Source organism: Electrona antarctica (genome assembly GCF_951216825.1).
Source record: "Electrona antarctica genome assembly, chromosome: 14".
Lineage (NCBI taxonomy): Eukaryota > Metazoa > Chordata > Actinopteri > Myctophiformes > Myctophidae > Electrona > Electrona antarctica.
The window spans coordinates 43,214,190-43,239,892 of record NC_136795.1 but is presented as its reverse complement, the minus strand read 5'-3'; the positions used below and the strand labels follow the sequence as shown (position 1 = coordinate 43,239,892).

At 45.0% G+C, this 25,703-nt stretch overlaps 1 protein-coding gene across 1 annotated transcript in view; it reads right to left on the bottom strand.

Annotated features, from left to right (window-relative positions):
• cep112 (centrosomal protein 112) overlaps nucleotides 1-25,703 on the bottom strand; it is a gene marked incomplete at its 3' end in the record, with an annotated part of 173,272 nt that overhangs the window by 108,644 nt on the left and 38,925 nt on the right. The window contains exons 7-9 of the mRNA XM_079520878.1: nucleotides 24,379-24,426; nucleotides 22,954-23,034; nucleotides 3,683-3,769 (exon numbers count right to left, since the gene is read on the bottom strand). Coding sequence (XP_079377004.1) covers nucleotides 3,683-3,769; nucleotides 22,954-23,034; nucleotides 24,379-24,426 — 216 coding nt within the window. The remainder of the gene's footprint in view (nucleotides 1-3,682; nucleotides 3,770-22,953; nucleotides 23,035-24,378; nucleotides 24,427-25,703) is intronic.

Below are 25,703 nucleotides of genomic sequence, written 5' to 3'. Positions count from 1 at the left end.
CTGGAACTCGTTACAGTGTGTGCGTGTGTGTGTGTGTGAGAGTGTGTGTGTCTGTGTGTGTGTGTGTGTGTGTGTGTGTGTGTGTGTGTGTGTGTGTGTGTGTGTGTGTGTGTATGTGTGCGCACACACACACACACCCCATCCCACCAATCGGTCGCCTTTGAAGACATTATAGGGGGACGGCTGGAGCAAAATGCACAGAGAATTGAATCAGACGTGGCTCACAATCTGTGTGCAATTAGTGTGATTTCCCTGCAATGACACGGCCAGTACACACACACACACACACACACACACACACACACACACACACACACACACACACACACACACACACACACACACACACACACACACACACACACACACACACACACACACACACACAGAGAGAGAGAGAGCTAGAGACAGAGAGAGCGAGGGAGCTGTCACCCTGTCTCGTGTCAAACGCAAAGGGAGCGACGGACAGTTTAAAACGGGGGAGAAAATTGGAGTGTTTTTCTTTTTTTTATTAAAAGCTTCTGTGTGGCTGAAAGGGAACGGCGGGACGTGACAGATCCCAGGTGCTTGATCTGAAGCCTAACTGATAGCCCACCCGCTAGAAATTAAACCGTCTTCACTGCCTTATTTCTCTTTTCCCCCCTGCACCAGACCCCGCCGAGAGGCTTTGAAGACCCAACTGAGGGGAGTGATGAAGAGCTGATTATACCGTATGTGGAGGAGAGGGTGGGTGCGAGGGGAGGGGAGGTGGGGGTGCTGTTTCTTTTCTTTTCATTAGCCAGCAGGTTGGACTCAAAGAAACGCTTCATAGGCACCTCGGGACGGGCTCCACCTAATTTACGCTTTTCATATGGATGCTCGCACATCTAACGTATACACTACAGTATAGCAGATCTACAAGCTCACATCTAACGTACACACTACAGTATAGCAGATCTACAAGCTCACAACTATACGCGGCAGTGGGATTGATGCACTATAGCTAAAACACAGTTGCATTTATATACTTACACTTTTAACCAAATCACTTTACGTTGACGCTTTACACCGATGGCCGGAGGAAACCATGCAAGGTGCCAACCTTTACATGCGTGCGTGCGTGCGTGCGTGCGTGCGTGCGTGCGTGCGGTCGTGCGTGCGTGCGTGCGTGCGACCGTGCATGCGTGCGTGCGTGCGTGCGTGCGACCGTGCGTGCGTGTGTGCGTGCGACCGTGCGTGCGTGCGTGTGTGCGTGCTTGCGGATGAATGAAATCCAATTCAATTCAATTCAACTCAACTTTGTTGGCATGAGATGAGAGTAAACATACTCTATGTTTATATGTTTACATTGCCAAAGCCAGTGTCAAAATATAATATAAACAGTTGAGAATGTGGAAAGTATATAAAGTATACAGCATTGTGTAAACAGAGCTATGTCACATTGGGTCGTTAATACATAGTATACAGCCTTTTGAGACAAATAGCAGCAATATCTTTGAATTTGATTTATTAACTATTTAACTATTATACAAACTAGAAGCTACAACAAGCCGACACGAAGAAATAAAATAGAAGAACGCAGAAACCTGTGGCCTGTAGAATGATGTTACCGTAGGCGCGCGTCGCAGTTTGATGACGAGGTTATAATGGGAAAAAGAGGTGGCTGGAATGTGCCTGAATAATGCGTTTTATAGTAAGTGTTACTATAAGACATTGAGGCTGGGATAATAAGCAACCAGACACCACGTCCACCCTATTCTGATTCTGGTAGTGGGAAGCACACTGTGAAGCACTTTATATATAGCACAATATATGATATAAAACTATAGAACAGTGCCCGTTGGGGGGTTGATCAGGTGTGATCAATAGAGGGTATGCGCATGCATAAAGTGAATGGCAAATCCAGTGGCAAAGTGAGAGGAAAAGTGAGAGGCAAGGAGGCAACCAGGTGCTCAGGAGGTGTGCAGGTATAAAAAATGTAAAAATAGTAAAAAGGTGCTCCTGGGATCAATCGGGATAACACATCGATATAGAGCAAAGAGGAGATCCGGGCACACTTAATGTTAAAAGGAGGAAAACTTTATTGAACAGACATGTTTCGACCTATACGGTCTTCATCAGGGCTGAGAGGAAAAGTGTAACATTGTTTAACGTTGTTTAATGCAATCATATAGGATTTTCCGTTTAGATGTATGGGCTGTCAAAGCCAGAAAGTTTTTTTTGCCACTCAGTAGGCGTTCCTGAACATAATTGTGATGTCAGAATAGGCAAGCTCCATCTGTGTCACTGTTATGCCCATATGCAGTATGGAGTTCTTTGTCAGGCATGCCCAGATATGAAGTGTTGTGATGTCAGAACAGTCCAGCTCCATATATGGAGATAACGGGGTAATCAGGTCCAGAGCCTGGGAAGAGGCCTTTTGTGCTGGTTCTGAACAACCGGGCTATCCGACGCACTCGCCACCGGGCACTGCACTCCCTGCGGTGGTGTGGAACGCGTGTGTCGAGTTTGAAGTCGGCGGGGCGAACGGTTCTCGAGTTACGTGGATTACAGACGTACACACGTACGTACAGAGACTTGGTGCATTTATAGGTACTAGTCCTTATCCGTTCTGAATATATGAACAGCAAAATGATGTTCAGAATTGTTTACCCGTGTGGGTCTGTTGCGCGGAAAAGTGTGTCCCAGTATTGATCTGTGTCCGTCCCAACATGCATTTCACTGGTGACACGTGATTGCGGGGAGATGTACGGAGATGAACGCAAATTAATTTAATTAAGATGATTGTTAGAATGTTTGGCAATGCAGGGCAGATTGAGGTTGGAGGACAGGGCTGTGCGGTGCTATAGGTTCCGTGAGGCGGTCCGTGCGTTGTGAGATGGCGCAGAAAGCGAGCAGCTGTCTTGCTCTATGCTAAGGAAGTACTCTGACTGACTGACTGACTAAATTATTAATAGGATAGATGCAACATTTACCACGCTTGGCATCACAATGCATTGTTTGTGAGTTTCCTTATGCACGACACGATACAACAAACAAGTCTGTCTGTGTCCATTGTATGCCCATATGTTGCGTACCGCAATGTGACATGATGTAATGTGCTAGTTATCAATGTAAGTCACTTAGTCACTAAGTTATTTACAAGAGTGACCCGAATTTAAAGAGTTTGAGGACCACCGGTCTAGTAAATATAAATTAAGTCAAAGTGCACTGAGCGTATAATAACTGTATTATTAAGTTTGCACTGGCCTACTTGGAATGTTATTATGTCTGTGCGCCTTGTATGCCCAGATATGGAGTTATTTATCAGGCATGCCCAAATATGGAGTCTATGCAGATGTCAGAACATTATTGAGATGTCAGTACAGGAGGCCAGCTCCATATATGGAGATCTAGGGGTGATCAGGTGTGACCAATTGGCTGATTTGGGCCCTCTCCAGAACCTGGGCAGAGGCATTCGTGGTGTTTCTGGACAACTGTGTATCCCACCGACTCACGGCCGGGCACTGCACTCCCCGTGGGGGGTGTGGAACGCGTGTGTCTAAATCTGAGGCGAACGGTTCTCGAGCTATACGTGGATTACAGAGACTTGATTACAGAGACTTGGTGCATTTATAGTTAGATGTTACTGTCTGAGCCATGAGAAGAACAACAATAATAATAATAAAAAGCTAAGTGTGCGTGTTGGGCCTGTCGTGCTTACGTTCTGCACATCTGCGTCGTGGCTCTGTTGCATTGTGAGTTTCTCCTCCTGGTGTTTGGCCTCCAGCAACCTGGTCCTCAGGTCCACCTGGAAGCACAACAAACACAATACAATTAAACCATTTAGGCTTGACGTCGAAATTAAAAAAAGGTTTTCTAAATCATGACGAGAATCTTCTGAAGACCTCATGTTTCTATAGCAGTGGTTCTCAATATTTCATGTCAAGGACAATGTAATGTAATGTCAATGTAATTGGCCGCCATTTGAGTTAAAAACATTGGCTCTGAAAGAATATATTCAAACATTTGGGCCACATTTACACGATTTTTCCAAAAATAGCAGACCTACAAGCTCGTAGCGCGGCACTCAGTGCCGCGCTATGAGCTTGTATGAGCTTGTATTTTTAAATAGCTAAAATAGAACATAATCCTTAAAACACGAAAAAGGGGTTCCCGCTCAGAATGGGTTAATTAGGTAAACCTAGAAGTGAGAAACTGGCGGTGACACAGCTGTGGAAAAAGAAAAGAATAAACGTTTGCCGTATATAGCCTCAGGTGTTTTAGGTTTTGATTTATGTTCAATACATTGTGGTTGCTAAGCAATATTAACCAATACTCATGCATGAGTATTTGTTGCATAGCAACACGTGCCACAATATTTAATTCCTGGAAGGAAAAAAGGAAAAGAGAAGAAAAGGCAGTTTTCATTTGATATGCAAGATATCGAAAACCACAGTAAAGCAAGCGTGCACATGCACATGCACACACACACACACACACACACACACACACACACACACACACACACACACACACACACACACACACACACACACACACACACACACACACACACACACACACACACACACACACACACACACACACACACACACACACACAGGTTTGTATTACTATGAGAGAACATCAACATTTTTGGAAGGCAATTTTATGAATGCTATTTTTAATACGTTTTGCCATTCCTCCATTTTTACTGTAAGCTGAAACTGGCACACGACTAAATCTAAAACTAAATCTAAAACTAAACCATGTTTAACTCTAAAATACATCGCACATACAAGTGCACGTGAGCAATCGCCAATTTAAATAACCTCTTTAATAAGTAAGTAGGCCCACGTATTTATCAACCCAATTATATATATACAGTATATAGATCTTGTAGATCTGCTATTTTCAGCATGCAATCAAGTGTAAAATGACTTCTACTGGATCTCTTGTCCACTAGTCCCCTTCCTAGCATTTTGAAATGACTACTATGACATTCTACTATAGTTGTGGGGACTTTTGGCCCTCTCAAGTATAGTATGATAATACATGCACAAATAATACATGTGGCACACACGCACACACACACACACACACACACGCACACACACAGGGTAAATCAAAGGCGGACAAAGACACAGACACGACAGTGGTGTTGATGAATCAAGGCTCATTATCATTTGAAAGCGTGTTTATGCAGACACGGGGCTTCAAAGCGACGTGTGGAGCAGACATGTGCCGTACAGCGCAGCGTGTTTACGTCTGTTTATGTGTTTGTGACGAAATCTCCTATCACTTTGTGGCAGGCTCAGCAAAGTGAAAGCCTCCGTGTGTGTGTGTGTGTGTGGTGTGCGCACGTGTGTCTGTGTGTGTGTGTATATGTGTGTGTGTGTGTGTACTCTGGTATTTTTGGGAGGATGAAAAGTTCAAACGTTGTCATTGCATGTTGGAACAGCACTCCCTGAACTATTCATATACTTTCGCATGCACACACACACACACACACACACACACACACACACACACACACACACACACACACACACACACACACACACACACACACACACACACACACACACACACACACACACACACACACACACACACACACACACACACACACACACACACGACAGTGGAGGTGTTTGGTTTCAGCCAACAGTGATATGGAGGGTCTTCTCCTCACCTATCCGATTCCCCTTGGAGGAACACGGCAGTCAGCGAGATCTACCAGACTGTAGGTACAGTAGGTACACTACTGTGTCACCGGTGTTGTTTTCGTCGACTAAAACTAAGACGAAAAATGTTCGTCGACTACCTTTTTTCACCGACAAACACTAAATGGAAACTAAATGAAAACGAAGCTATTATGACTATAAACTAAGCTAAATGTTTTGACAATTTCGTCAACGGATAGAAACTAGACTAAAATGTTAGGAGGGGACTAGTCACTAGTGGACAAGTGATCCAGTATGAGTCATTTAATTTTACACTTGGTTGCATGCTGAAAATAGCCGATCTACAAGCTCACAACGCGTCGCAGCGCAATGCGTTGTGAGCTTGTAGATCCTCTATTTTCAACAAGTGTAAAATCAGCCATTACGACGCCATCAAGGCCCGCCAAAATACATTTTAGTCGACTAAAATCTTATGACATTTAGTCGACTAAAACAAGACTAACACTAAAACATTCCAGGTGACTAAAATATGACTAAAACTAAATGAAGTTTCATTCCAAAGACTATGGGCCCTATTATGCGTGTCTTAAGTACCAGGTCTTATGACTTAACTTAAGACCTGGAGGCGTGGTCAATGCTGTTTGGCCACTCAGAATAGCCAAATGGCATTGATCACGCCTCCAGGTCTTAAGTTAAGTAATAAGACCTGGTACTTAAGACATGCATAATAGGGCCCTATATGGCTAAAGTAAAATAGAAATGTGCTGCCAAAAAACAACACTGGTCACCACTAGGGTTGGGATTCGTTAGGATTTTAACGGTTCCGGATCCTTCCCGGATCCCTCTTAACGGTTCCGGTTCCTAACGGTTCCCTTAACGGATCCTAATATTATTTTTTCCCCTTTTTTTCTGACATAGATTATGCTTATATTATAACTAACCTAACCAAGTACATAATAAACACAAATTCATTCATTCAATTATTGAAAATGCACTTTACAATTATGAGGTGGCACTATTATTTAAACTTCACCACCACCTCCAGCAGCAGCTAGCCACCACAACAATATAATTGTTGCAATTTGTACTGTATATTGCAATTTGTACATTGCAATAATGATATTGTTTTGGTGACTAATGTTGTCTTTAATGTTCAGATTAATCTTATATGAAGTACCCCTTACCCTAATGGAAACAAGCCATAGTGCTTTCTTGGATTATAAAATCCTCTTAGCAGACCTTGTATTGAACTGTCAGGCTACGTTCCTGTGCTTTTTTCTGCAAACTGTTTATAAAGTAATCAATCTATGGAGGTATATGCACCTAAAGGCTGGGCTCTCAACAGTCACGCGATTAATTTAGAGCCAAATCAAAAGCAGTTGAGTTGCTTATAAGTTGTAAAAATACGTGCAGACAAATTGATTTGGCTCTATAGTTAACGTGATTCATAAAATATCAGACAGAAAGACGTCGAGTCATTGGCGTTCTAAATTAACACCATTGACAACAGTTGTACAATACGCCTAATGAAAAGCTCTGTAGACGTTAGTTTTCTAGCCTGGGGAAAGTAAACCAGCCTTGCATCATCCTCGTCCCCCGTCGGCTGTGGTGGAGCTGCGGGGAGAGCGGGCACGGCTTTCCGCATGGCTCACAAACGCGATGTGCACTCGTGTAGGCATATTGATTTTGAGATGTTTCTCAATGTGGACGTGGTACAAGTTGCAACAACCTTTGCAACTATAGCATCAAATGTATTGCACTTTGCGTGCTCAGCCTCAGTCATTTCCCTCTCTGTTAATATAACCACACTTTGGAGATCTCTTCGACATACTGTCCCACTGTCCCACTCGCTCCGCGGCGGTCGCTGAATGCACAGACAGAACAGTGGGCGTATCCTCCCAGACCTCACTCACTCACGTAGGTGGGGTGACGTCACCCCAGGCTCTGCTAAGTCTGCTTGCATGCAAGCAGACACAGCGGAGCTAAATGACGACTGATGAGAACCGTTTGTGGAACCGTTAATAAAAAAACGATGGAACCGGCTCCGGATCCGCAATGTCGGAACCGGGTCTGAAATGGACCCGGTTCCGAATCCCAACCCTAGTCACCACGTCTAGGGATGGAAGTGGCTAGAGGTAATCAAATCCAAATCCAACGCTCTTTTTTTTGCGGGGCGCTATAGTACGCTAGCCCTCCTACAGTACATCCAGCTTTTGGTGTCTGTCCACAAACTTTGTCCTGCACAAACATTAAATTGCCATTGACAATGAATGGAGAATTTTACGTCACAGTGTCTGAGCAAATAGCACATATAGTGTCTATTATACATCATGATGATGTACGTGTACGATGATAAGAGTGCCCCTCACTTCACACAGGCAGGTGTGATTTTCTTTTTAGACATCTTTTGTGTAAGTGAAACCGTTGGCACCCCCCCTTAGACAGCACTTCTTAGACTTATATAGCATTTGAAACAGACTTATAGCATGTCATGTAGACAGCACAATAAGTGCATTGTATGTAGTCATAGCACTTAGTATATATAGTATATATGTACAGCATAGTATAGCATATATGTATAGTTTATATGTATAGTGTCATTATATAGATATGTTCTAGTTATAGTTTATATGTATAGTGTCATTATATAGATATGTTCTAGTTACGTTCTTAGCTTACGCATGTTTCGCGATAAATGTATTTTACATGTGTGATGTATTCCCATGCTTTTTGTTCTTGCTTAATGTAAGTCGCTCTTAATCCAATACTTTCAGCGCCATTGCCGACAATTAAAGTCAATTGAAGCCTAATTTTGATACTGACGCTTAACGCCATTGCCGACGACCTTCGGCTAAATGCCTAAATTGTAAATTGTAAATTGTACAGACTTTAGGTGGATGTCCTGACCCGGAGAACAAGCCACGGGGTCAGTACAGAGGTCATCCTGACCCGGAGAACAAGCCACGGACAGGGTCAGTACAGAGGTCATCCTGACCCGGAGAACAAGCCACGGACAGGGTCAGTACAGAGGTCATCCTGACCCGGAGAACAAGCCACGGGGTCAGTACAGAGGTCATCCTGACCCGGAGAACAAGCCACGGACAGGGTCAGTACAGAGGTCATCCTCTGGTTGCACATCATGTAAACTTTGTGAGATGATGAGTATATGCTATTTATTTATTGATTGAATACTTTTTTAACAGGCTTTGGGCCAAGCCCCTATGGGGCCTAGGCTTGTTTCCATTGTGGTCCTCTGTATAATCTCGGAATCAGTCAGAATCGGTATCGGCAGATATGACCCTGCAAATAATCGGAGATCGGATATCGTTCATAATTTCATAATCGTGCACCCCTACTTTTAGAGTCCTTAAATTACCTCAGTGGTTCTCAACCTTTTTGTTTCTTTTTTTTGGAGCAAAAACAAAAACACAATGCAACGGTTTGGTTACGGTATGTATGGGGAAGATGAATGGGCTCTACTTTGATGTTGATACGCATGGTCGTTTAGTCAATGTTTTGGTGTCTTAGTGAGTCACGGTGCGTGCCGGGCCGGGGAGACAAACAGCATAGCTTGTTTACAAGCGTGCGTTGGTGTGTGTGTGTGTCTGACAACAGCCTGAGGCAAAGTCTTGTTTGTGTTCTGATCAACAGAGCCATTAACTCTTTGAGAGTTTCAAGGATTTCTATATAGTTTGTAGACTTCTCTATGGCAGAATGGCGTTTTTGAATGATTTATTGAAAATTCTCTGTTGTGAATGTGTGACAACGAAAGACCTTCAGAGAAAGCTTGACTTGTCTGCTTCCAGGAAAAAAATGAACTGAGTTGATAAAATGTTTAGTTCTTGTGTTGGAAGCCATTTAAAAGAGCCTGCATTTTCTAGGACAACCAAAAAAGTTATGACCAGTTGAAGTTTTATTTTCTAAAGAACTTTTTTTCTGCTGGGCGTACACACCCATGCCATATCTCATTTTAAAGGGTGAGTTGTCTAGTTAAAAAAAGAAAAAGAAAAAAGTTTCTCACATGTACCACTGTAGATATTTTGCCATCTATAAATAGCATGGTCAGTCAGGACCAATCTGACCTATCCAGCTAAAAGTTCCCATAGCTCTGCATTGGAACGTGATAGAAACTCAAATTCTTTTTTGGGTAAATGTAGACATTCTAACGCACATTTTGATATATACCATGTCTACATAGTCTTACCAGTACCTTGTATATTCATGCATTAATCTCAAAAACCTGTTACGAAGAAACACAGTTTTGATAAAAAACACATCCAAGGACATTGTTTTGATATGACTTGGTGCCCATGATATGTATCAAAATATAGACTTGAATGTATACTGTATTATAACAAAAAATTGGGTTCTTACCATCTACCGTTACAGAGTAAATCACAGTTGAAACTCGCTTAGTCAAACCATAAACCTCAGAATAGTGAACAAAATAGCCATGACAGGTCTAACTCATTGTAAAAGCGTCTTTTATTTTGTATGACTACTAACATAATACAATTATAAATATTACAGAAAATAAATAGGCCTACATACAAAACAGTTGTCCCCAAACTACCCAGTGTCCCCAAACCACTGCATTCCAGTTGTTCTTGACTGTGTGTGTGTGTGTGTAGGCTAAATTTAAAAAAAACAACAACTGAAATGAATGAATGCATCCGGTTCAGTGTCGGAGAACTCCATCGCAGTCTTGACTCTTCGTCTTCATCATCATCATCATCATCATCATCATCATCATCCTCCTCCTCATCTGATGCCAGTTCTAAATATATAAAAATAAACATTTAGCTGTAGTCAGCCCGGCCAATAGCCAGTCGGGGGGGGGGGACGTAGGCTATCTGACATCATCGTCATCATCATCATCACACGGAGACACACTAAACAATGTACAATCATGATTGTATACAATATACAATGAATGCGATTATCATGCAAGCTCAGACGTCAATGAAACGTCATACAGATCTTATATAATACGCTACTGTTAGCTTCACTCCCCGTCCCCCCTCCGATCCTTGTAGCAAGGTCATCGTAACCACGCGTTGCTTCAGTAAACGATGCATGTTTGTTCTCCGTCTTTGTAGACAGTAAATAAAAGGAGCGAACATTACTCTAAAGATCAGATCGCCTATAAGGCACGCTACAATATAAAATAATTGTACTGCCATGCGTGCATGCCTGCTAAGATACATTTGTACTGCACCGACCAACCGATCGACACCAAACCCCCCCTCCAGCCATTAGCCAGCACCAATGCACCAACCCCCCCATTAGCCAGCACCAAAGGTGCTGGCTAATGGCTGGGGGGCATCGTGGTGACTGGTGAGTCATTCTGGCGTCATGATCTGACTAGTAGTAGTAATTATCCAAGCATCTATTTGTAGCGATCATCTTATGATTTCTGATCACTATAGAAGGGCATTTTCTACAATAAGATTACCTCAAAACATTCCGGGTTGATCGTCTTCTTCAATGGTTTCCCGGTATAGCTCATCGGACGACGATGGGGAGACAATGAAAAAAGGAGGGAGGGAGCAGCGAGTCTCGCTGTAAGCACTGGACCAGGGCTACTCCGCCTGGAGAAGGCGACTGGGACGCGTATGGATCAATACTACTACCACAAAACTCGCTCAAATAAATAGTACTGCTTTCAACTTTTTCTGCTAGAAAATCGCTCGGGCGAGACGGCAAAACAGGCAAAACAATGAAAACTATGAAGACTCCCTCTGCTCCCACTGTTTACAGGGGGTGGGACCAGCTTCCAATGGCAACACGTACACGTGTGTCACGTGACACGGGTTTTCTGGGTAATGTAGTTGGAATATAAGCTCAGGAATTTAAACAGCGCTTCGGAGCATATTAATATGTTTAGATTAATCAAAAAAGAGAAAGACGCCAATTGGCGTCATTGCTCATTTACAGAATATAAGCAATGACGCCAATTGGCGTCTTTGCTCTTCTAAGGGTTAAGGGACGCCGTCCCATGAAGGGGCAGAGAGAGGCACAGTGTCCCATAGCTGAAGGAGCAGAGAGAGGGACAGTGTCCCATAGCTGAATGGGCAGAGAGAGGGACAGCGTCCCATAGCTGAATGGGCAGAGAGAGGGACAGCATCCCATAGCTGAAGGAGCAGAGAGAGGGACAGCGTCCCATAGCTGAAGGAGCAGAGAGAGGGACAGCGTCCCATAGCTGAAGGAGCAGAGAGAGGGACAGCGTCCCATAGCTGAATGGGCAGAGAGAGGCACAGCGTCCCATAGCTGAAGGGCAGAGAGGGACAGCGTCCCATAGCTGAAGGAGCAGAGGGGGACAGCATCCCATAGCTGAAGGGGCAGAGAGAGGCTGCCATAGAAACCTGGTTCTTCCTCGGTCTAAGTGACCCTGAGCAAGACACTTAACCCATAACTGCTCCCCCCGGGCACTGGCCTGTAATGTATTAATGCAACTTGCCCACTGCTCCTAATAGTTAGGAATGGTAAAATGCAGAGGCTAATATAAACAGAGTGTATATGGCTATGGAAGCCAGCGTTATTGTCATTAGACTCCCCGCTGTTGGGAAAACATACTTGTACTTTATCATCAGACTGAAACGGCGGTGGGACTCTTGTGACATCTTAAAACAAGAGCTCGTTTTCCGCTAAGACGCCAACGACGGCTCGTCCCAGCAGCTCACTCCTTCTGCACGTATTTCCTCCCAAGCGCCACGTTACGACAGATCAGAACTATACCAATGTGTGCTGCTGGTACTGAGACATAAACGGGCTTAAAGAAATACAGAAATATATGACTGAGGGAGATGCATCTCCTCCTCATCGCACTTCAAGTATGCACTTTCATGCTATATATCCTCCCCCTTAAAAAAGAAAAGAAAAAAAAAAAGGAGTAACAAAAAAAAGCAGCCCTGTGAACTTGAAGCCTCCCGTCTGTTTCTGGCCTGCCTCTCATGTTGTCTGATTTACCACCATTTCTTGTGCAATCCACAGGACCACAGCGGAGCTGTCGGAGAAGAAAGGCTGACATGTGAGAGAAAGAGAGAAAAATGCAGGAGATCAGAGAGAAAGAGAGAGAGAGAAAGATGGGGGTGATTGAAGCGCGGAAGAGAACGTTGAGCGCAAATTCCATCAGCACACACCCCCACCCCCCCCTCCTCCTCCCGCCCCCAAAAAAACACATGTGTGTGTGTGTGTGTGTGTGGTGTCACCTTCTCATCACCTCTTCAAATGCTCTTTGGAGAAAGTTTGTCAAACTAGATCAGGGGCGTTTGGAAGTTGTTTAAGAAAAGGTGTCAGCGGAGGAAGGGAGAGAGGGAGGGAGGGAGGGAAGAACGTCACGCTGAAACCTAAAGGCTTTGGGAGATGCCTTCACTCAGCCCGGGCTGCTGCTGCTGCTGCTGGGTGGGTGGCTTTCTGCATGCCATGGACCCCTCCTCCTCCTTCTCTGCTTCACGGTGCCGGTGCTGAGATATAGTGTGAGCTGTTAAGATGCCATGTTTCTGGTTGTTTTTTATGACACTTCACATCTGAGAGCATAAAGTGTTGTTGAGAGGATGTGTGCGTGAGTGAGTGAGTGAGTGAGTGCGTGAGTGAGTGAGTGAGTGAGTGAGTGCGTGAGTGAGTGAGTGAGTGAGTGAGTGAGTGAGTGAGTGAGTGAGTGAGTGAGTGAGTGAGTGAGTGAGTGCGTGAGTGAGTGAGTGAGTGAGTGAGTGAGTGCGTGAGTGAGTGAGTGAGTGAGTGAGTGAGTGCGTGAGTGAGTGAGTGAGTGCGTGAGTGAGTGAGTGAGTGAGTGAGTGAGTGAGGTGGGGGCGGGAAGGCGAATACGGTGTTCTTTATACCATCTGTGCAGTGTGCACACAGGACTCTGCGAAGCAAGGATGCGTTTGTGAGTTGCTTTCTCCTCAACCGGACGAGGGTTGGGACAATGGTTCCTCCTCTGTAAACACGGTGGGAGGACAGTCCATGTACAGTACAGGCCCTGTTATGTACTGAGCAACAGCTGTGTACAGTATGTATGCGTGTGTGCTCTGACCAACACGTTGCTTTTATGTGTTCTCTCCTGAAAATACGCTAGGTTTGGGTGAAAAAAGAAGGCATAGACATCATCTATCTAGTATGTCTATACAGAGAACCCTCAGTAAATAAATGATATTCCTTCTAACAACTTCGACACTATAAACCAGGGTTCCCCAATAGGCGGCCCGCAGGCCATTTGCGGCCCGTGGAGTGCCCCCTTGTGGCCCATGAAAAAAAAGGGTGTCCCAGATATAAATGGCATTAAATGGGGGTCAGTAGCCTATGCATGTCAAACTGGGCATCCTTTTCAAATGGGGTCTTGCCCTCAAAATGAATTTTCAGGGCAAGACCTCGACCTTGTGCGTGCGGACTCGGCCCCCAGCCTGGTACCCTAGTCAAAATATGGCCCTTGAGGAAAATGAATTGGGGAACCCTGCTATAAACTGTATATACTTAGTTAGAACTCCATGGGCAACCAGTGACTGGAGGAGGAAAGTCTGGATGGCAACCGAGGAAGGTCGGTGGCGCCGCTGAAGAGACCGCTGACCTCAAGGAAAGACTGGCAGGGCGACAGGGGCCAGGAACCCCTGTCGCAGCACTCGCATGAGGGCACCAAGCAAGCTACACAGATCTTACAAATGAGCAAGAGGAGGAAGAGGAAGAGAGACTCGATATAGGACAGATCCAAGACAACACCACAGACGCAGGGAAGGCTCCCTTGACTCAAATACTGTACACTAGGGCATTAAGCAACTAGTCGACTAGTTTACTAGTCGACTAGTAAATCCACTAGTCAACCTTGTTGGTACTAGTTGACTATAGTTGATAAGAAAAAAAAAGAAAGTTTATTTATTTATTTATTTATTTTCCCCCCGATTTTGTAGGCCGATTTTGTACATAATAGGTAGTTAAACAACTAGTCGACTAGTAAAAATGACTAGAAGTGAATGCCCTACTGTACACCAGAGTAAGGCCAAGTGTGGACAAGGATGGACGCATGCACACCGCACAGACAAACAGTCTGGTGAGGAAACTAGGCAGGAGGCAAACCATAGTCCTAGAGACCTCTCAGTGCCTGCAGTCCCCCGATAACACACAAGGCAGAGAGATTATAAATCGCATCTTTGGTGTACAAACAGTTGAACGGAATCTCCCAGGGCTCTATGCTATAGTCCCCCTCATGTTTTTGCTCTACACAAAATCTTTGCTGAAAACAGTTGATCCACAAGATCGCAAATCATTGCAATTTACGCTTGTAGACCAGCAGTGTGTGTGTGTGTGTGTGTGTGTGTGTGTGTGTGTGTATACTATATATAGCTTTAGGCAGGCAGAGCCACAAGTAGTAGCGTAATCATTATGGCACGTTTATGCAATCTCAGACACAAATACAATGTCTGGGTTCCTTCGTGCAGTTTGCCAGCTTACAGCTGTGCCACGCCACGATGTTCCAAAGCAGAACTTTAAGGCTCAATGTCTTACTATATCTTCCTCCTTCTAAGCACTGTAAAACCATCAGATAAGAGCGAGTTCCTTTGAGTTACAGACCCGAGAGCCCGCGAGTGGAGCACGATGTCCCAGAGGAGATGAAGAGACCCCAAAGAGATTGCATCATTATGCCATCTGGGAAGCAAAGGGACTGATCCTCACAGTTAAGCTGTGGCCATTAGTGTGTTGGGCCAGCCTGGAACTTCACACGTGGGTCTTCCCAACGAGCCGCACGAGGCTTACTGGAAACAGAAACTATAGCCCCGTGGGGGGAGAGGCAGAGATGAGGGTCACTTTGATGACAGCGCACTTACACACACTGTATCTCTGCTCTGGGGTGGAAAACCATGTATGTCCAAAACTGTTCCTCGTTAAAGGACCACTTCACCACTTTTCAACCTATCTACTAGGTCCTCACTAATAATCATGAAAAAATGGCGCAATTTTTTTCTGCTCGGTCTGTGTCTCATAGGAGGGCTGTGGGCAGTTCATAAACCGTCTTCCAGTGACATCATCGATGGGGAATACAAGCTAATAGAAACTGCAGGCTTTCTAGTCCTGAAAAGTTGCAATGCGAAAATGTAAGCCATCGTTCTCACGATAATGAAAATCTAAACATTTTTGTAAAAAAATCTTGTTTAAAAAAAAAATCTGCCTAATGATGATGTAACTGGAAGACGGTTTCTGAACTGCCCACAGCCCTCCTATGAGACACAGACTGAGTAGAAAGAAATCGTGCCATTTTATCCTGATTATTAGTGAGGACCTCTGTGGTGAAGTGGTCCTTTAAATAAAATAAAAATAAAAACGTTTTATCGTTTTTTTTATTTTTTATAGCAGATTCACAAGCACACAATGCCTCACGATGCGAGGCATTGTGAGGCATTGTGAGCTTGTAGGTCTGCTATTTTCACTCATGTATCATACATGATAGTGTCTAAAGGTATGCAAAAAACTAACACAAAATGTGAAACTTTGAGATACGAGGTTTCTGCCCGACAGCGACGATGTCCGTGTGCATGTGCGCAAATGCATACAGAAGTGCGCACGTGCGCACACACACTGAATTATCTGATCAGTCTGACAGCATATCCCACAGTAATCACGTCACTAGAGGGAGGGTTTTTATGAGGAAATGTAACTTCATTTAACATACAGTATGTGTGAAACCCCAAACGGTTTTCAGATGCTCGCTTCAATAACGGTATTTGATAACTCGTGTGAGCTAGGGCATTCACTTCTAGTAATTTTTACTAGAAAAAAAAAAAAAAAAACTTTTTTTTTATCAACTAGTCAACTAGTACCAACAAGGTCGACTAGTACATCTACTAGTCGACCTTGTTGGTACTAGTTGACTAGTAAACTAGTCGACTAGTTGCTTAATGCCCTAGTGTGAGCACATATTTTCCCTTGCAATAGAAGCCAATTCAACATCATGCGGTAAGACTTTCACAAGTGCGTACTCGGCTGGTATTGTCTTTCTAATGCATGATGTGTCGCCCTATCCGTTATTTCACATAGGAACCAAATGGACCCTTACAGGTCCATGACGTTGGCACCAGTTGAGGTCCTTGGACGCGACATTGAGAATCAGTGAACTCTAGCGCCTATAGCCTTAACCCATTTTGACCTGAGATCAGATTCTAAAAATGTCTTCTACATCCTGACAGTTTTCTGAAAGAGCTGTATTTCTATGTCAGTCGTTCTTCGATTTTTCAAAAATAGCAGACCTACAAGTTCATAGCGCGCCATTCGGTGGCGCGCTATGAGCTTGTAGATCTGCTATTTTTCAATAGCTAAAGCATAGCATAATGCTAACACCAAAAGGGGTTCCCACCCAAAATGGGTTAATTATGTGCTATGCAGTCTACTTTGCAGAAGTAAAAGCTGGTTGATGCAGTGCGATCGTGGCGAGAGCGAGTCTGGAACGGGTCGAGATTGGACATGCTAAATGAAAAAAAAATGGTACAAAATGAAATATCGATTCCAAAAAATGAAGGGCGGCATATTTATTCGAAGGACAATATCACGTCATGAGAAGCAGGGATGTGTGTTTGCAATGGCGGGGGTTCATCTTGTTTTGTTTCGTCTGTCACTGAACAGAGTTACACATCATTGTATCAATGACTTTTACGACAAGAAATAAAGAAGAATATAAAGATACAAGAACGAGGGGGTTCATGTAAAAAATAATTTTCAACTATAAACTAACAGCTGTCTGGTAGTGGTGTGCACACAAAACTCTTCCCTTATACGCCTGACTCATCCATCGCCACTTAATTGAATTCCCCCAATGCACGGGTGTGGGTGTAGCTTTAGCTGTAGCGCTGCCGTGCCGTGCCGTGGTGGTGTGAGCACCGAGTGCTGTCTGGGTGCGTTGTTGAGGGATTAAGCGGAGACTATATGGCGTTTCTGCAGCGAGACACTCCTGAAAGCCTAACTCACCCCCAAGCTATAGAAAAAAAACACACATGATTGAACAGTCATGACTCAAGTGATTCAAAGCAACAGCGGTTTCTTGTGGTGACGTCTCTTCTCGGCTGTCATGAATCGCTCCGTATAGGAAAAGTTACAGTCAGCGTTCTTATTGAGTGGGGTGCGTGGACCCCCTGGGTGTCCTTGTGGCAAAATGTGTTAATATAGCATCACAATCATTTTAACCACTTTACATTTTATCAGTTGGCTGATAAAATGCACGCGCGTGCGTGCGTGCGGTGCGTGCGTGCGGTGCGGTGCCGTGCCGTGCGTGCGTGCGTGCGTGCGGTTCGTGCGTGCGTGCGTGCCGTGGTGATTAACGACATGTGGCTCGGATCACGCCTCGACCCTGGGCTAAATTTCACACTAGGTTTTTGGGGGGGATTAGAGGGAAGTGATGTCACAGTGATTTCCTGGACTTGTGGCGAGACATCAGCCACGCGATGGCGGGATGGATCTCTGGGGGTGAGAGAGAGACCTCCACGGTTCACATGAAGCGCTGCATGAGACGAGATGTCTGCTAAAGATGACATGGTCGTTGTTGGGCAGAAACCTCTCATCATTCTCCATATCGTTAGGCTTTGTGCTTCTTTTTTTTACACGTACATTAACGTCCCCACTTGATCATACCAGAGCGCCACGCAAAATCATCAAAAACAGCAAATCCACATGCTCGAATCGTGTGACGCATTTGAGCGTGTAGATTTGCCACTTTTGCCATGTGTGGCTCTTTCTGATACAGAGACAGTCATGGCGGCAAGACTAACTGTTCAGGAGAGGAGAACAAGTTATAATAGCACAGGCAGACTCTTCACATACTAGAGCATGTCTGAAATAAATGTCAGAGCTGAAATTGACGTGTAAATATGAAATAAATGCTTAAACATGTACACGTAGCTAGGTGTAATGTTAAGAGTCCACAGAAAACCATTCAAGCCTGTTTTCTCAACTCGCTGATTTACTACAATATGTCAATTTGAAGCTATGATTCCCTGCTTTCATATGACACGAACAAAATCCAATGACATGTCAAGTTTGGTCACATTTTTGTATGTGAATCCCGAAAAGGTTTAGAACAGTTTTAGACATCATGATGTTTCCACAAGCCAGAGACGATTATGATTCTGGTTACAGAGCTGTAATATTGATTGATATAGTGATATACAGATAGTGACTCGATTACCGTTTGGATTACTTTTTCAGATTCAACGAATAATCTCTTGTAGCACCTTTTTTATATTGACAAATGTACACAAACTAAAATGATTAGTCTAATCAGCACTATACTTATACTTACACAATGGTGTTGTGCGACAATAGCTTATCTACAAGGTCGAGCGAGCAAGTGTGTCTGTAGCACTGTACATTATTAGTTATATGAAAAAAGAAAAAATGTAGCGTGTGTGAGCGGGTCCGTGCACGTGTGTGGTCATGGCTCGATAATGCTCCAGGGCTCGGCGTTCCCGAAAATCCACCTAACACCCTTTTAACCCATTTTGGGCGGAAACCCCTTTTGGTGTTAGCATTATGTTATGCTTTAGCTATTGAAAAATAGCAGATCTACAAGCTCATAGCGCGCCACCGAGTGGCGCGCTACGAGCTTGTAGGTCTGCTATTTTTGAAAAATCGAAGAACCACTGACATAGAAACATAGCTTTTTCGGAAAACTGTCAGGATGTTGAAGACATTTTTAGAATCTGATCTCAGGTCAGAATGGGTTAATTGCTGATGACGACTCAAGTCACTGCATGGGAGAGGCAGGACATCTAGAATGTCAGGAGTTCAAAAGACACGTGCACTGGTGCACGCACGCACACACACGCACACGCATGTACGCACACACACACACACACACACACACACACACACACACACACACACACAGTCCTGTAAGGCAGGGGTTCCCAACCCTTTTTATACCAAATACCAGCACAGAAAATATCTGGCTCTCCAAGTACTACCATAATAACTGATGTTAAAATACAGCCCATTGAGAATTACCCATTTTGTATTAGTGATGGCTGCTGTTGCATGGTGGGAGATTGTGTCATCATCTTTGGAGGATTTAAAGAAGACTATTCCAATGATGGTCACGCCATACCCAATAGAAACCTGCACGTCTTGGACCTCAGTCCAAGTCTCAAGACGCTATGCAAGCTAGTGGTAATTCAGTACGGTCTGGATCCATTAATGACGAAGAAAAAAATAGCGTGGAAATCCCAAAACCATGCATCGACTCAATAGAAAATGCAATGGCGGTCGGCGCTAAAGTCGAACGATACAGGAAGAGAGATGCGAGGGTTTTTTGCAACCAGGTGGTTTCCTGGTTCTTGTCATCACTGGGACTCGAATGGTGGAATTGGATCAGAGGTTAGCTAAGAGCTAAGAGCTAGTGTATGAACTAAAACCACAAAAAACATGTCCAAACGCGTGACTAAATGCAGCAACGTAAATGTTTTGCAAGCAGTCTGTACCTTTCTTACAAAGCTTAACGGACCACTACACCCGTTTTCAACCGTATCTTCATATACTAACGCTTATTTATTAATGCTCATCATAACATGGCATGATTAGCATCTACTCGGTACTCGGTACGTACTGTTCGTACACACAGAGACTTGGTGCATTCATAGATAGATGTAGTCGTCATATGCCAATGGATTGCTCCCCAGACACATTCCTGTGTGTGGGGAGGTGAGGAGCGCCTACCGGGAGGACATATACAGCCTTCATCTGATCTGACTCCTCCCGGCCCAACACTCCCCCCCTCTTCCCTGCGGTGAGTCACAAGATGATACTTTTTCATTGGTTAAACATTTCTGAAATCCACATGACACACTTGGCCACTTTCAGTTATTTATTTACTTTTTCCAAATGACCGGAAAAAGCCGATATATGCAAGCTCACGGCGCGTCGCGGTGAAACACGCTTGTAGATCTGCTGATTTTTTTGCTGCTTTTGTGCGACAAAGTAGGGCATTGATTTATGAAGAAAGACATAAAAGCATTGAGAAATGTGAAGATGCAAGGTTGTGCCCGAGAGCGACGGCATGGTACATGAAAGACAAGCATATAGTCAAATTGTCACGTGGGAAAAAAATGAAATGCGCTCACAGATAATGGACACACACACGCAGGCGCACACACACACACACACACACACACACAACACAATTTGCACGCCAGCAATCTCGCTGCCATTACATGCCATTACTTCACACTGGAGGCTGTGGGCCTTTCATCTCTGCTCGTCCGCACACAGCGTTGGAGCTAATTGTGTCACTATGCAGTCTGTTTGAACTCCCATTGAACACGCAGTCATGTGAATGCACACGCGCGTGCGTGCGCGCGTGCGTGTGTGCGTGCGTGCGTGCGTGCGTGACTATATTTGCGAGGGCCAAATGTCTCCACAAGTATGGACAGATATGAGACGTAGACGTTGTGAAGACACTTCAAGTCCTCACAAGAGAAATGGTTGTTTTATGGTGAAAATAAATCACACCCTTGTGAAGTGAGGGGCGCTCTTATCGTCATACGTCATCTCATTCCGGCCTATCGCAATTTGTGTCGTTACCTTCGTCTTCAGTGTTTGTGGTTACACTCGAACACTCGAAACTGGCCATTCTTTATCAATGGCACTTAATGTTAAGTTTGTTTGTGTTTACATGCACAGTGCACACTAAAAGCTGGGCATGGGAGGGGCTAGGTAAAAATAAAAATAATACAAGATCTGGGAAGTGTAGGTTTACAATCAGAAAAACATTCAAGGTTGGGGTTAGGATTAGACATTTAGAGGTGCGTGTGTGTGTGTGTGTGTGAGAGAGAGAGATAGAGTGAGTGAACCCTCTTCCTTTCAGAAACAGAGCAGTCAGCGTTTGTGCTCTCTCTCTCTCTCTCTCTCTCTCTCTCTCTCTCTCGTTGATCTAATTGAGTGGAGTGCTTTCCCTCGGGGAGACATGAAAAGCCACGGCTATTAGAGCCAAGTCATGCCCAGTTTTATATTTAACGGTGCGAGTAAAGGCGACTAGTGGGGGGTGGGGGGGACTCAGAGAGGCGGGGGTTGGTGTGGTGTGAGTGGTAGTGGATGGTCGGGACTTCAAAGCGTGCTTTCAGAATGTGATTTTCAGCTTAAGTCCACATAAGGAAAAACTGTCATCGCTGCAAGGCAAGCCCAGTGCTTTTTCTTTTCCCCTCTTCGATTTTTTTTTTGTTTTCTTAAAGCACCAACCGGCCTCTCGGTCCTTTTTAACAACGACAGCGCCGTACGCGAGGATGCTGTCATAAAGAATGTAATATAGGAGCACGGATAGTACATGCAGGTAAAAATGGCAACTGGTGCATTTATACAGCGCTTTTATCCAAAGTGATATTTACATAGATGTGTGCATTAAATTCACACGGCCACACACACATTCATACACCGATGGCGGATGAAACCATGCAAGGCACCAACCAACCTAGTCTCCACAACATCTACACCTAATCGCTGTAAGAAAAAAGCCCACAACGTCATTCAACACCAGCCATCCCGCCCACGCTATACCAGAGCATCAAATCACGTACCAATTGAGTCAGTAACAGGTACCCCCCCCCACCAACCCAGGCAGTAAGGCTGCCGAACAGCTGACCTTGCAATGTATGCACTGACACTTTACAGCACATTGCTCTACTGTTTGTTTGCACTATAGTCGTTATGTTCTTGTGTATATTGTCGTAAGACTGAGCCTCCAGTTCTTAAGTTAAGTCATAAGACCTGGTACTTAAGACACGCATAATACTGCCCTCAGTGTCTTGCTCACTCAAGGACACTTCGACACCAGCTCTGGGGGAGCCCGGGATCGAACTGGGAACCTCATGGCTCCCATCCGGCCACTCTACCCCTGAACCACTGCTGTCGTGGGGCGACTGTGGCTCAAGAGGTAGAGCAGGTCGTCCAATGATCCATGGGCCGGCGGTTCGAATCCCGGCTCCTCCAGTCTACATGTCGAAGTGTCCTTGGGCAAGACACTGAACCCCAAATTGCTCCCGATGTGTTTATTTTGGACGCACGCAGAGAAGTTGAGAGTCGATTCCGCAACTTTTACAGCGCGCGGTCCCCGGTGAAATTGGCGCTACCAGGTGCTCGTTTCGTGCACACGCCCCGCGGGTCGCCTATAAGACCTGGATTGTGGTGAGCTTTTGTGTTTTTCACACGCTATACGCGTCCCGCGACAGGCCCTCATGAGCGGACCTGTCGCTGATCCAGGCGAGAGCGCCTTAATTGCGTCACTCGCTGCCCGTCTAAAAAAGGAGCTGTACAGGTTTAGTCAGTGAGCGGCCATGTTTACCTCCTTGCTCTGTGTGAAGACCAGGGAGACCGGCTCATCCAACAACGTGCTGTTCATCCCCCCCACACTGGACTTGAAGATCTAGCAGCAGAGAGGGAGGGATGGAGGGGGGGGGGGGGGGGGGGGGCACAATGAGGGGAGGAGGGAAGATGGAGAGAGAAAAAGGGAGATGGTAAACGTGTTCAGTAGGAGCTGTTGGATTCAAAGGCAAAGCTGTCGACGTCGCAGTGTCAATTCAGCCGATCCCCACCTTATCAATCCATTGAATTGTCAAGTTGTCATGAATTGTCACCCATTCGTCTGGGCCCAGTAGGTCCCTACTGGCCTACCAGGAGATTCTGGTAGACGCTGTCAGCCAGTTCTATCGTTGACACCATGTTAATGCCTGTGCTGTCACGTGAGGGTTAGGGTTAGGGTTAACCCTAACCCTAACCCTAACCCTCTAACCCTAACCCCCTAACCCTCACGTGACAGCACAGGCATTAACATGGTGTCAACGATAGAACTGGCTGACAGCGTCTACCAGAATCTCCTGGTAGGCCAGTAGGGACCTACTGGGCCCAGACGAATGGGTGACAATTCATGACAACTTGACAATTCAATGGATTGATAAGGTGGGGATCTAAAACTATGACGGCAAATGTCCGTCCACTACCTTTTTTCACTACAATAAAAACTACGCTAAAACAAATAAAACAAATACAATAAAATAAATATGAGTATATTTCGTCAACAGATAAAACTAGACAAAAATGTGAGGGAGGGACTAGTGGAGAAGAGATCCAGTAGAACTAAAAGACAAGTCAGTTTGTGTTTAGACTGGAACTCACCTATGCTTTTTATGGCATAGGCAGCTCCCGGCCGGGAGAAACTAGGCACAGCTGCTGGACATGAGACTAATTAATTAGAGCGACAGAGAGAGAGAGGAGTGTGTGTGTGTACGTGTGTGCGTCAAATTTAACAAAGGTGCAGACGATCAGAAATCAGCAGAGAGTGAGCGATGTTTGCACTACTCTATGCCGAATTGAAGTGGACTCGGCCCCAGACTTTTTTTCTCTCCCTGGAAATAAAAACGTCTGGGTTTCCGAGGCTAGTTTGGGTTTGGTTACGCGGGCGGCACACTTCGAAAATAGCCAATCTACAAGCTCACAACGCTTGTGAACTTGTAGATCTGCTATATTTTCAGCACAAAGTTAAGTAATAAATCATTGATCATTGATCATAAATCGACACCAGCCTGCGAAAATAGACTTCTGTTGACTAAAACAACTGTAGTTTTAGTTGACTTTAGTCAACAAAAACTAGACTATAACCATATTTAAAATAAATGGAATTGTGTTCAAAATATTATGACTAAAACTAAAGCAGAATTTGCTGACACAATTAACACGGTCGTCTAAGTCGCGTCTCCGACCACAAACTCACCGGAGACAGAGGGATGGGCTTCTCTCGCAAATACCTGGGGTTTTCAATCTGAAAGAGAAGGAAAAAACACCTTTACATCTGGCAAGTACACACGCACGCACGCACGCACGCACGCACATATATATAGTTCAACCTTCTTCATAACAGAACATGACCGGTGCCAGCCTCTGACCTCTGGCCTCCATCTGTCATAAACAACGCAGGGAGAACATCAAAGGTCTCGGGCGCTACGAAACCGCCAGAGTGTGTCTTCCCGCATAGAACGTTTGGCTGTTTACAGAGAGAGAACGCACCTCGGGGGCCACTTCAAGGCACCGCGAGTGTGTGTGTGTGTGTGTGTGTGTGTGTGTGTGTGTGTGTGGCACCCCCCCGTTTCCGTCCGGCGCCGGCCCCCCCTCTCGTCTCCGTCCTGACGCAGCCCTTTCTGTCAACACTCAGAACCGCCGATCTGTAAGCTATCCCCGCTCCGCTTGTCATCAAACGTGCGCGCGCCCTCGCCAAACACTAACACACTCCTCCGTCATGTGATTATATAAGACTTAAATTAAACGCAGGGAAGACAGAGAGGCCCTAAAAAAGAAACACCTGAAAGAGAGCGAGAAAGAACCGCCGCCGGTGACTTTCTTTACCCGTGCCGTCACGTCACCGGGGCTGAGAACTATAACGAATCCATCTATACAGCAGTGCTTTTCAACCTTTTTCATATCGGGGTCCATTATTTATTCGGCATTTGAGCCACGGGCCACCATTGAGTACCACAGTTACTCAATGGTTACTCAGTCCACACTATTGATCCATAATGTATAAATGATAGATAAGGGTTCAGGACAACAAGGCCTTTTCGTGGAGGGGTCAGAATGAAATTTGGACTTAAGACTGTTTTTCGTCTGTGGTACTCTTTGATGATATTTTTGCCTCTCAGACCCAAAACTAAAGAATATTTTGTTATCGTGGGTCGTGGGATGAGATTTTGTCCACAATGTGGGTTTACAGCAGTTAAACAAACATTACCAGGCGCCCCTCACTTAAAGTGTGATTTATTTTAGACGTCTTCCGGGCACTCCAGACCGTTTTGTTTTTGTTCTCGAGCCGAGCCTCATGTTGGGAGATGACAGCCAGGGTTGACGGCAGGTAAACACTTCTACCGCTAATCCCTTCAACATGGTGGGGGTGGGGCAGGGCGGGGGGGGGGCGACAACAAGGAGAGGAGAGGAGAGGAGAGGAGAGGAGAGGAGAGGAGAGATATTATAGGCGTGAAGACAATAAAGACTTTGGTGACACACAAGCCACACAAGTCTAATCCAAGAAGAATGGGAAGCTGAAAG